Source organism: Centroberyx affinis, unplaced genomic scaffold (genome assembly GCF_046629955.1).
Source record: "Centroberyx affinis isolate AG114_WGS23_722 - 3 ecotype Tasmania unplaced genomic scaffold, CSIRO-AGI_Caff_v1 ptg001735l_1, whole genome shotgun sequence".
Classification (NCBI taxonomy): Eukaryota; Metazoa; Chordata; class Actinopteri; order Beryciformes; family Berycidae; genus Centroberyx; species Centroberyx affinis.
Genome location: NW_027280140.1, coordinates 237,847 through 251,551, shown reverse-complemented (window position 1 = coordinate 251,551; position 13,705 = coordinate 237,847). Strand labels below are relative to the sequence as shown.

The window sequence follows — 13,705 nt, the reverse complement described above, 5'->3', positions numbered from 1 at the left end:
TGTGCACAGAAAGCAACGCACTGAAAAGAGTAAGATAAAAGAGGTGGGGCTGGGTGAAGGGGGAGCCGGCTACTTTCATGGGGCCCCAAACTGGAGGGGGGCCCCATGAGGAGGGGAGCGGTGATACTGTACTCTGTTACATGTGTTGGGGTGGGGACCCCTGTGTGACAGCTTGTCCTGGGTGGCGGGGGGCAGAATTTCTAGCAGCACCCCTGCCTGCTCCCCTGCCTTTTTGTTGTCTGGGATCTTGTACAGTACAAAAATAATACTACAATGAAATGTTGAGTACAACAGTAAATGCTTTGAATAAAACAAGTATTCATTGTAGCCTACAGTCTGTCTGCCTGACAAATCTGTATCAATCAGTGTTTACATTAACAGCCTTTGCCATATGCACAGACAGGGTCTAGAATAGGACTGCCACTCCCACAATGCACTGCCCTTTTGTATGGCGTTTGCTTTTTATTTAGCTAAATACGGTTATTTTTGAATAATTGAGGCACTACCGCCCCCCACATCGCAACATGGTTGTGCACAATTCCATGTTAAACAAAAATCAAATTATCTTCCATTGCCAGCAGGTGACGCTCCTGCACCACACTGTGTGACTGTGCGACTCACTCTTGATATGAGCAAGCCAGTGAACTGTGGGATAAACAGACCGGCTGGAAACAGTCTGCCAGCGAGTTTTTCTGCTTCAGACACAGAAGCTGCTCCAACTTCTCTTATTGTAGCGCACACAGCCAGGAGAGGAGATGGTTGTTCCGTTTTTAACTGGAAACGAAACGACCAGCCCCGTGTGAGTTATAGGTTTCAAAAAGTTTGGCGTCCATTTAGTATGTGTGCGCGTGCGTGCGTGCGTGCGTGTATGAGAGAGAGAGAGAGAGAGACAGAGAGAGAGAGAGAGAGCGAGAGAGCGAGCGAGCGTGCGTGCGTTTCTGCCTTCACCAAAGAACTTGCCCTTGCCTCTCTGCACTCTGTTACACATGAGTTTCTTCTTAGCTTTGGCTATTCGCTGCTTCCAGGTTGGCAAAAATGTAATAGAGTCCAATTACAATCACACTACATGATAAAACGACTACTTTCTACTGTAACTAATGGCATAATTCAAAACATATGACTCACAAGTCAAGGTGCACAGAAAGATGTTGAGGTTTTAATTTTAGTCGCACAATGTATACATGTACAGCATGCAGCTACTTATCCTTATTTTCAAATTACTTGCTGTTATTGTAAGAAAATAGTTTTCACCTGTACAGTGAAATATAACTGATAAACGCATGTTGCTAACTTGGTTATAGAACAATATACAGTATTTTGTCATTTCTGTCTATGGCTAAGCCTAATTTTCATATTAACATGTAGACTGACAAAACGTGGTGGCAGTCAAGCGCATTGTGCCAGGGTAGAAAAAACCCAGTGTAATTTAATCCAAATGGCACACCTAATATTTTAACAAAAACCCAATCAGAGGCATTCTTTTAGGACCAAAGGTGGCGCTTACAGAGGTCACTTCCATGTCTGCGCAGTTCATTATTTGTCGACCCTTGACACTGCTGGTGTATGGGCCCAGAATTAAACAGCCGGATTCTCACCGCCCTGAAAAAAGCGAGGCTCGGCACGCATGTTGAATATTCAATTAGAGGGAGAACTGTGAAAAGTGAAACTAGGTGCCACTCGTTCAGCGTATATTATTGATTATTAGACAGCTTATACATCTGCTTGGGATTCAAATGTTGTTACACGGGAGAGCAAAAAAGACTTGGAGTTTCCAACGCCATGAACAGTGATTTCCTTATGCCATGTACGACAGCAGCCGGTTGCTTACACTTTATCACCACTAACAGCTCCATAATAAGACAATTTAGGAAAAAAAATAATTTTTCTCTCCAGGTCTAGACATTTCAAACAACAAAGACAACAGTTTTCAGTCCATCGCAGCTCGAGTTGTCAGGTGGAAGCTGCTGTCACATCAGCTGTGCAAAATACAGAAAGAATACGTTTCTTTCTTTCTAATACAGATATATGGATAAAATGATTAAACTGCCGCTCCGATATGCATGCAGAGCTAAACCTTGCCCATTTTAAATCACGTAAATATAGGCATGTATATAAATTGATATCAGCAAAATGTTTCCATCTGATATTTTTGGGCGAAAAAACAGCTGCACGCAATATAAACAAGCCACTAACAAGAAGTAATCCACCCAGGAAAAGTTGTGAGGATAAAATCACAATAAACTATTCCATTACTAACTTTTAAAAAAGAATCCTGTGGAAAATAGTGTCCCCGCTTCCAACAATAACTCACTGGTTTACAATCACAAGCAAGATTGCAAGGCTGGAACAGAAGGCACTTGCCCTGAAAGACTGAGCAAACAAACACATTATAAATGTATAAAAGTATTTATACGTTTATAAACTATTTTGTTTCATTTTGTAGGATAATATGTTACACAGACTATGTATATTTATTGAGCCGGATAAGTTTAAAGTGGATGAATGTGCAGTGCCACAGCAAGCCACGCGGGTCCAAAAGAGCTCTCATTGAGAAGCCACGTGTCCGTTTCCAAAGCCTCTCCAACTTAACCACCTCCTTTGTACGACTAACCCACATCGGCAGCGTCCCTCCACATAAAGGGATTTGCAATTTCAAGATATTTCAGCTTAAATGTTTTTGACAGTTCCCTCGCTTTTACCTCGGCTTGGTTATTTTAACTGTGCCAAATGGGTCACCTTGGGTTGCTGTCTGCGCGCAAAGGGCTTTTGCGCGCATTCAGTCTGAATTTTTTCCAACTTTCCTTGACGGGGAAACCAGCTGCTGGTCGTGAAAAGACGGCTTATTAATTGTCCTTTGTCATGCAGAATTGCTTGATTTCTAAAGAAACGTACAAAGGCTCTTTTTCAGGATTCAAGTATTTTGTTTCGTGCGTATTTTCAAACCATCGAATCAGCTGCAGCGCCGCGCCGTCTACCAGACTCTCAGGTACTGACGGCCTGCTCCCTTTGTCCCCTTTTAATGCTGTTGTAAATCGTGCAGACTGATTTGTTACAAGCTGTTCTTTTAATCTGATAGATAAGAGACATGTCAAAGAAAAGCCGTAAATAAAAAATTAGCCAGAATAAAGACAAGGGCGAGTCTGCTAGATGGGCGCCTGTTGACTCAAGCGGCTCTCCAGCGTCAGGGGAGCCCTCTCCTCAGCTCCGTCAAGGTTACGTCAACAATTCGCTTTTCTTCTTTTTAAAAAGACACCGTAGTCCTTTTTGCTTCAATGAATTGATCGGCACAAAATTAAGAATAAATAAATTGAGCATTTGGAGCACCGAGCGTATAAGCTCCCCCAGGGCGCATACCCCCGGGCTATTGAATGGATAAAGGGCGCTTTGCAGAGGACGTAGTGAGCAAAATGGGGCTCTATGGTGCAATTAACAAAATAGTCTAATCCCATTTCTTAACAAATGCAAATATTAGAGTTTTGTTAAAATGGTTAAGTGAACAATTAAATGAAAGTTTACAAGTGAAACTTCACATCCCAAAAAGTACAATGATGCAGATGATGTGCAGCACCCTATTTAATAACAGTTTCTGTTCTCAAAAAAGTCTGGACATACGTTTCTTAGGAAGCAAATATCATTTAAACCCTATTCATCATAATAAATATAATTTAGAAAACCCACGGTTGAATCAGCGAGCAGCAGTAGCGGTGCGTAAAATAGGCGACCAAAACTGGACACATAGGCTAAATCCCCAAAAGCATGGTGTTTTTGGGGATGTTTTAGTGATAAGAGATTATACTTCTTTAACTGCAGCGAACATCCTACAGACAAACTTTGCAGTTTTTTGCAGTCTTAACCAGATATGATCAGAACCAATATAGGCCAAGTCCATTGCTTAAAACAAATCCATATATGCTTAAGAACGCTGCATATTATTTCATGTGGCATATTATCTCAAACAGTGGATTTAATGAGTCGCCATAAAAATGCCCATCTCAAATTATATGTTAATTAATAATTAGGGTTTCATAATACAAAATTAAACTGTTTGAGATGAACAGGCTTGCAGAATGGCTAAAACACACCTGGAGGTCATAAAACAGACAACAAACTTGACCGCATGCAGCGTTGCGTTAACAATAGAACAATATGGGTCATGGACACCAAACAGCCTCTCTCTCTTTTCCCCATTTATTTTCATGTTCGTAGATAAATATATTATGATGTGCGCACTCTTGGTACACTATTATACACCCATAGTGATCATTATCTCAGTCACACGAGACGGATCATTTCAGTTGGGATGAAGCTTGACAAGAGCTCCGAAGGGCCACGCAGCCTCCTGGATTTGGAGTGTCCCCCAGGGAAAGACTAAGAGGACTCACAACAATGTCTTTATCACTGCTGCATGATAAAGATCACCAAGCATTTGATTTACTCCTTTAGAGCCATTGATTTACTTCAACTTCATATAGCCTAATGTCCCCATCTAGATACACGAACACATTTTGTCCGCAATGTTCAGGGCAAGTTAGGAAAAGATAGTAGCCTACTCTCAGAAGTATTACATTTGTGTTTCGATGAAACCCCAATATTATTTTTGGCCCTTAGGACAAAGAATATGGACCTAGTTATTCACTTTTTCAATCTTCTCCTCATAGCCTTCGCATCCAACAACCTGTGCGCACGGCAACTGCGTGTAAACAAGATGAACATTGAAAGCTAGATCATGCATAAATCCTAAATGTTTTCATGCAACTTAATTAAGTCTTATGTCTGAAAATGGCTAATAAATGCATTGCACATCTACATCTGTTGCCACATGAAGCGCAGCATGCTACAGTTTAAATGTGGGGAGATTAATATTTGCAAAATGCTTAACTATTTTGACTAAAGATTATTAGACACCCATTATTACTCACAAATGTCTTGTCTTGTGATAACATGATTGTATTCTTATTTCATTTCTTAGCAGTCTAAATTCAAATCTACCAGTGTTAACGGCTTGAGTTTAAGTGCCAGCGCCAGTGTGCGCTCCCAGTGGTGCGCAAGAGTATCATGTTTGACTCAGACGACAACGTAGCTACCGCTCAGAAATATTTTTATTTAAGTATCAACATTTTTAAATAAATAAATATTTTTCAATTACACTGAAGATATAATTTCAGAGTGATCTAAACCATGTGACAGTGAGGAAATGTCTCTCCAGCTTTCCATATTTTAGTCATAGTTCCATCCACACAGAATGAATCTAACCAGTATTCACCATGTATACAAAATACTGCTGTCTTCCCCAAAATACTAATAAACAAATGTTGCTATTAATTTTGTCATTTGGGTTTGTCGTTACAAATATGCCTACCATACGTATCGGATTGGCAACAACAAATGGACCGTTTTCAGAAAAAAACTACATACAAAACGTACAACATGTATACAACTATACAATAATTCAGGGCAACTCCCTGATTATATAATCTCTTCCTATGTACAGACGACTGAACACAAGTGAAACAGTCTTTTTTTTGGCTGCATTCAAAATTTCACATCACGAGGACCAAAATCTTTCAGGAGTCGGGGTGAACTCAGGGAGAGACGGACAGGTCCACATCCTCCTTTTCGGATGAGGAGGGAGATATCGGCATGTCATCCTCCTCTTCCTCTGAGCATCTCGCGGACGACAGAGACGAGCACTTGCAGTTATGTGAGCCCGTCCTGTGGCCGCTGTTCTTCCCCTCCTTTTTGTGCTTCACCCTGCGATTCTGGAACCAGATTTTCACCTGTTTCTCGGACAAGTTCAGATATGTGGCGATCTCGATGCGCCTCAGTCTGGAGAGGTACATGTTGGAGGTGAACTCTCTTTCCAGCTCCAAAAGTTGTGTGCTGGTGAAGGCTGTGCGCATGCGCTTGCTGCTCTGAAGTTTGCCGTTGTTGTTTTCTGTGAAAATAAGAAAGAATGTCAGCTATAAAGGCATACAGATATCATGAAACGCACGAGAAAACGTTGGCTTTGCTCACTAGTTTAGACCCGCAACTCATCCTCTACTCACCGATGGAGATGCAGTGGAACTGCCGCGGATCTGGGACTGAGTACGCAGCTTGGTATATCCCCGGGCCGTGGTTGAGGTTGACGCTGTTAGAGGAAGAGTGTTGCCTCGACAAAGCGGAGTGGCAGTACTGTGAGCCGAAAGGAGGAAAGGACGCCTTGAGGAGCGGCAGCGCCGGTGGAGACGGGTGGAGCTGGGACGCGGTCATGCACAGCGGACAGAAGCACAGCAGTCCCGCTTTCCTGGAGTGGCAGGAGCCCGGCAGCCCGTGCGGGTGGTGAGCCGAGTGCACGGCGTAGGGGAATAAAGGTGGGTTGTTCTCGTTCCCTTTGTCATTCGCCTCCCTTAAAATCAAGGAATCCACGAGAAAAGACCTCGGCATGGTTGCAAACTTGTTGCTCAGTCTCGGTAAAGTTGAAGCCAGCGCGTCGTGTTGAGCCTGCTCGCCTGGACGGTGGACAGCGAAGTGGTGCTGAAGCCGCAGCGCGCCTCTTTAAATAGCGGCTGTGGACTCGGTTCGGCCATGTGACGGTTACGCTGTAAGCGCCTAAGAGCTCTCAATAGGGTTTTGTGCCTTTCTCTCGGCATTCCCACTGCACGCTTCCCCATTATTTCACTTGTTAACTAAATGAACTGCATAATGTAGTCTATTCTTGTCAGCCCCACCCACGCCGCAAGAGGCGGCACTGCCCATTCTCCCTTTTATCATCACTCTCATTTTATCATAGCTATAGCTTAAATTCGCGAAAGAAAACATTTCTGTCACATTCGGAAAGCCAGCATATGTACTCAAGTAGGTTTGTCTTAGAAATTATGCAGCCTAGGAATATATAAAGTAGGCTTCTGGGTCTGTAGCATGTGGGCTATAACGAGAAATTCTCATGAGAACTTTAAGAAAGTTTCACAACTCTGCAGGTACATTTATTGCATTTTATGAATTTAACATCCAGGTAAATTGTAGAATCGGGGAATTTTCTGCCTTTTAAAATGTTATATTAAATAGGCTAATAGATTTGTTATAGCCTATCCTATGTCTATAGTGTGATTATGAGCGGGCAAAAAAAAAAGATAGGAATACTTTGACTATAAGCTGTCCAAAAGCATTAATGATAAGTTATGTCTTTACAATTTTTGCAGTGTTTTCTGAAACATCCTCGTTGAAGTTATTTCTCTCTGAATAAACACCCACACTGGCCAACGGAGAATATTCTGTCTATTATGTATGTATGCATGTAAATATGTATGTATGTATAGGCTATGTATGCAGGCTATGTATGTAGGCTATATATGCAAGGCCTATGTATTTGTTTATTTAGTTGACAGGGTTGAGAGCAAATAAATGCAACAGTTAAATGCAAAAGTATCGAGTAGGCATGTATTCTATATATCCATTTTAAGGTTAATGTGTCATTTCTGGGCACAAAAAAGTCATTGCCTGAAGGCAATGCTGTTAAAGAGCAGTGATTAATTCCTTTGCTCGGGCCCCTGCCGAGTCGGGGGAAAGAATATGTAAAAATAACCAGGTTTTCACTTGCCGGCCCTTATTGAATGTCATTGTGGAGAGTTTTCAATGAGAGAGAAAGAGAGTCGAATTAAAGTGTGTGACAGCGGCGGATAGACGCAACAAAGGCGACTCTGTCATAGAGGAGCCGAATGCGCGGCGCGTGAAGCCCCCGCCTCGCTCTGATTGAATTAAGTAATAGGAAAACATTTTCTTTCACTTTAGGCTCTCTAAACAAGACCTTCAAAGGGACGGGATCCATAATGTGTGAGTAAATAGTGGAATGCGATTTCTTTTCCTCTTATAGGTTTGCTTTTTCTTTTATACACTTAAGTTCTGCTAACCCAGAGGAATAGTTATGTTGACATGTTGAAACGACGAGGAATCTCTAGACGATTAAAATGAGGAATTGTATAAAATAAACAAACCTAACGCCCCAGTACGTTATGTCTGTTGCAATGATTTTCGCAGTGACTCTTATTTGAGGTGTCTTACCGTGATCATACCTTTAACTAGCTTTTTTTTCTAATGGAGCAATATAATGTTGAGCTGGTCGAATAAATTTAAAGGACATGCTGTTTATCCTGTACAGAGTTCAACTGGGAAATGTATTACTCGTTTACTTTGAAATGTATAGCATTTTGTTTCATTCAGGGAAGCTGCAAGCAGGCGAAAGGCTTATTTCAGTCGATTGTTCCCCATTAGTCTATTTATGTTTATTTTAGTCTACTGTCTACTTAGTCTACTCCCTTACATGTCATCTGCTCAAGGCAGTATTTTTCAGAAATTGCGAAGTCCAGCGAAGTGGCTCTTGAGCTCAAAAACATGCCCACATGATGGTGTGATGCTATCTCTTTTATCCTCATAAAATAGGCCTAATGGGCTCAGCTTCACACCACTAATCTTGCATAAAGGCTAGACCTGTAATTAGGGCGCGCCATTAAAGTAGGTACAAATTAGGAGCAGTTAAACCCTTTAACAAGATGTAGGTATGGAGTCATGCAGACAAAAAACCTGTTATGTGCGAGAGCCATTTTCATATTCATTTTAGTCGTCCTTTCATTTTATGCCATTAACTAATTTGCCAATCCCGTTGCAATTCCTGGGACCTGTAAATAGGCTACAATTCTATAGCTTTTATTCTGATCCTTAATTTGGCAATATAATGAGTTAATGATGTGTTTATAAAACAAACCATCGAAAATAGATGTCTTATTTTCATCATACGTCAAAAGCACTATTAAGCTCCTGAATAGTTTGCTATATGTGTGCGCTAAAGGCTGAATAAAATAGATCGGGATTTTGTGCTGGCCTAAACACTCCACAATCGGAATGAATTATTCCGTAAATTCAGCTTTAACAATGGCAGATAGCCCGGCTGACTGTGGCATCTTGATGTATTGCTTAACATAAAGATATTATCAAAGGCCCTAATTTTCACATTATGTACAGCAGTCACCCCGTGGATAGGAATAGAGGTTTCATGGGTCGTCACGCAGGGAGGCTCATCCTAATTTGCAATCCCAACTGGAGACTGACAAATAGTTTTGACCTCCCTCTGGAGGCGCGGGCCAGAAGTGCAAAGAATCTCATTCTCCATAATGACTTGTTACTGAGATAAATAATCGAGGGAAATAGCCCACTCACACCACAACGATTCTATTATACTTTGTGCTAGTTCCAAACTAAAAAAAACCAAAACATTTTCACATTCTTATGACAGGCTCATGCATCACCTCATCCATATGATTTTTTTCTATCACAAACCAATGAGCTGAACAAATTCAGCATAGCTTCATGTGTTCATTGTATAAATAATCAATACATTTCAGCTGTCGGTTGGTAAAACTTCTTAGTAATGGTGATAGGGGGGGGAAAAAATAGTAAATTATTTATAAGATATTAAGTACGAACAATTGCCATCACTCAAATTCAGCCATGATGATAACACTGACCAGTCCCTGCTGTGCCGTTTGAGAAGCACATTTTCATGGGCTTTTATGTAATTATACCCAAAGATCTCGTGCCTGATGACATAAAGAGAGCAGTCTGTTTATGGAGATGTAGTCAATATCTCCTTTTCTTTTAGTATGAATAATTCATAGTTTAAGACACTATCCCCCCACACTTAATATGTACACACACTTAAACACCCACACATCTCTAATACAAATGATGGTTTTAGCTGACAGTGTAACAGGATTTAAGGTCCCAGTGGGGTTTGGCCGAGCCGCGGATGGGCGCTGTGACTGTCGACGTGACACAGAGGGCCGGCTGCCCCTCCTAATCTCCCCCTAAGGCAACTTCACAGACTGCAGATCCTGCTGCACCTCTATGGACACACAAAGGCCTGATTATCATTCATATGCTCACCAGAAACACCAGTCCAAAAGATAACAGATGACACGTAAGTACCAGCTGAATAGTGCAATATGTTTAGGCTGCAGCAGTCTATAGGGACTAATGAATCCTTAAGAGAGAGAGAGAGTGAGAGTGAGAGAGAGACAGAGACCTAGAGAGTCATTTGAGGAACCGGGATTTGACAGATATTAGGGTGCTACAGGTGAACATGGACATGAACCTGAGGGAGCTATATGCAGAATGTGTTTAGTTGCACTTGTAAATATGGGGAATTAAAGAACCAGGCATCTCAGCCTCCTTGTGTGTGGTGGTTCTCTCGTTCTGAAGAGTGATCATGGAGATGTAGATAGAGGATTCATGATGATTTTGGGGTGATATATGTAGAAGTACTGCTTAACTCAAAATACACAGCCATGGTCCTACACCATAAATAGATAAAATTGTATTTTACTTTACAAGAACAAAATTCTGACATCAAGAAAACCAAGAATAAACTGACATCTATCAACACACAAGGAATACTTATTAGATGCATTGTGTTAAAAAAAAGTAGTATTTTATGTGTTGCGGGTGAAAAAGTGTTATATAGGCCTATAGTAGATTTAATGTGGTATGATTTGGTTGAACAAATCCCTATGTTAATGCAAACCTGTATGATTGTCGGTTTTCCAACTGTCTTGATAAAAACACTAGGGGGACTGGATTGTCCTCTCCTTAAAAAGGAAGATAAATTGTTAGTATGGATGAACAAAATGATACAATATTATTTTACTCATTCAAATGGCCTTAGAGAGTTAAAGGATAAGGCCGATGTTTTTAAATGCATTGCTTACCGTCAACAAATCCTGTGAAAATAACAAAATCAACAATGCGTTTGCTCTACTCCCGTTACTTTCTGACTTCCCACGTACCGTTTTTAGCCATCAACCCGGAAATCATTCGCTCCAATTGTAAGCTAAAAACCTTGAAATACAGCTCACAAAGACATAGTTTCAATTTTAAAAATCGCTAACTGTTACCACAAAAAGTCAGGCTGTTGTAGTTATTACCAAATCAAATTCAAATGGGAACAAATTCTTCATTACGCCGGGGGACTATTTTTGGTGCTACCGAACTACTTTTCTGAGATTGCAAACATGTTTACAGCCGGCTTATTAAGTTGTTTGAGGAAAAAGTCGGCCGGCCCGGTGCATCACAATGATGAAATATGCTGCCCAGAGCAGCGGCATGGCTCTTTGACGTGTTTTTAATCGTTTCTTTAATACAATGAAGTTCTATGGCTGCTGGGACATGGCTTCATTGGGCTACATGGATGAGACTTCTTGGCAAAACAAAATCATTGCTGATTTTGTTATTTTCATAGGATTTGTTGACGGTAAGCAATGCATTAAAAAACACCAGCCTTATCCTATAAGTCTTGATTTATGACTGAACATGAGTATGACTGAACTTTCTCCCAAAGCTATAAATCACAGGATGAAGACTTCTGTCTGTGATATCTTCAATAGTTAACTGACAAAATGGGAGACTGAGCTTTTGAGCTTAAAGAATGTTTGTTTGAGTTTTTACACCCAAACGTTAGTGTTATGCCCATTCAAACTTCAGACTTGATATAGCTGACTTTAGCTGAAATATATTTTTATTTGTCAATTGGAAAATCGACTAGGATTTTCTCAGGAATCTCAGGGATGAATGTATCCTACTGAGGTGATGGTTGTTACATTTGCTCACAATTGATAAATGATAGCTGTGGATGTCTTTTATGGCAGTGCAGCTGAGCTTCACCAATATCACAGGTTACAGCTATCAAAACACTGAATGCCATTTGATATCTCCAGGTCATGATAAAATGATAAAAGATAAAAAGATAAAAAATATATTGTATTTTTGTAGTTTTGTATTTCTTTTCACAATGGTTATCCACGTAGATAGAATTGTTTTTTTTTCTCCTGTATATGTTCATTTCAGGCCAATCCAGGAATGGTGATGATGATGATGATGATGATGATGATGATGATGATGATGATGATGATGAGAGTAGAAAGATCAATGTGCAATGATGATGATTGCATTAATATAATAATGAAAATGGTGAAAGTACAGTGTAAGAGGTTGTCAAATCTGTGGTGGACAAGGTGAAGTCATTATGGGTGATGCTGGTCATAAAATGCTCTGGCATTACGTGAGGAATTTCATTTTTTTTTTTTTTTTCAAACTAGAACATAGTCAAGTCACTGAGGATCCCATGTCCCTCCACAGGTGTCAACCAAAGTCAAAGCAAAGATATAGGAGGTAGGCATGTCAAGCAACTGATTAGAAATTGAGGAATAAATCTGTTTGACATCACAAATTAATATTTTAAAATATCATAGGCATAGGACATAGGCATAGCATTCAATTACAAGCACTAAGCCAGTGAGGTTGAATTGCTCTTTTTTGCTTCAGTTTTTTATATTTCATTTATATTTCAGATGAAAATATGAACATGGGGCAGAGATAGATTGTCATCTTACAGTTAAGGGCTTTTTTCTGCTTTGATGATAAACCATGTCACTTGTTGCAGTCAAGTTTAGGTTAGCATATTGGGACATACTAATCAAATTTATATAAAAGTCATGTTAAGTTAATACTGGGTCACAAAACAAAACCATCAAACAAGAAAATCCTGCTACAACTTGACAAGCCATCAGCATCACAGGAAGGAAGTTATCCCCCTTTGAGACACTCTGCCATATTGTATGAGCAGCCGTTTGCATCTTAATGCATACCAGTGTGATTTCAGAACAGATTCACATTTGACACACACTCAACACACATATTACAACTTAATAACACTTCCCCCTGCAAAGCAAGAGGCCAAGCTGCACGCTGAAACTTTGCTGTCATGTGAATATGACAAATGATGCGTCGTACGTCAAACTGACACATGCTGAGTTTAAGCTGTGATTCCTGAAGCTAAGAACAGAGTAGAATAGAGGCTTTGCAGTTACGTCACAAATCTCCTAGCAACCATGGCTGGCACCGTCATGGAGGTCCAGTGGAGAAGGTAGTTTCTAGATGCCACGACTTGGAGGGACTGTGTAGCCAACTGGGCAGAGGCCATAAACGTCACCTGTACTTTGCAATGCGTGTGCACAACATCGATTACAATGAATTTAAAAATATTTATAATAATTTTTCTTTAAAAATAAATGTAATTGTAGTTTTCTTGGATTTTTAGCAGTACAGGCAAATAGGCACACTAGGCAATATCCTGAGCTGGCAAAAATGATACAAGACCATATCAAGGGAAAATCCCACTGTTCCATGTAGAAAAGCCATATATATCATCCCTTAAATTCACTGTTTGCAAGGTAGATATTGAGGAAAATAAGTTAAATAATAAGATAAACTTTAACTTTTTCTTAATCAAATTTTGCACTGAACAGGAGCAGAAGAAAGTACATATGCACATACAGGCAGCCATGCATGCATACTGTACATATAGAAACACATGCATACATACTCCAAATGACTGGTGTAGAGACACTTGTAATCAGTGTAGCCTATCAGTGACAACTGCTCTAAAATATGGATGATTAACAGGAGAAATGAGAAAAGCAGAGAACCGCAGGAAAAATGAGTGTCAGCAGTTATGTGACAGACATGCTTAAAATTTGGTTCACTAAGATGTTTTCTTTTCCAATCAGTATTTTGCTTTGTATTTCAGCCCTGATATTCAATCCAGTTTGTGAATTTCTATGTGCCATGTGGTCGAGTCCAGGTCAAGTGCTGGTTGCTAGGAGCATGGTGACAGCTA

At 40.3% G+C, this 13,705-nt stretch overlaps 1 protein-coding gene across 1 annotated transcript; it reads right to left on the bottom strand.

Moving 5' to 3' along the window:
* Window positions 1-5,582: 5,582 nt before the first annotated feature.
* Window positions 5,583-6,426, bottom strand: gsx1 (GS homeobox 1). The gene is made up of 2 exons (XM_071528874.1): window positions 6,048-6,426; window positions 5,583-5,935 (listed from the first exon to the last, which is right to left on the bottom strand). The coding sequence occupies exons 1-2, from the start codon at window positions 6,424-6,426 to the stop codon at window positions 5,583-5,585; spliced, it is 732 nt and encodes a 243-aa protein (XP_071384975.1).
* Between the last annotated feature and the right edge of the window lie 7,279 nt (window positions 6,427-13,705).

Excerpts from the sequence above, each read along its gene's own strand:
- gsx1 (XM_071528874.1), bottom strand. The coding sequence starts at position 6,426 with ATGCCGAGGTCTTTTCTCGTGGATTCCTTGATTTTAAGGGAGGCGAAT. Across the intron at positions 5,936-6,047 it reads GTTCCACTGCATCTCCATCG|AAAACAACAACGGCAAACTT; the intron begins GTGAGTAGAGGA and ends TTATTTTCACAG.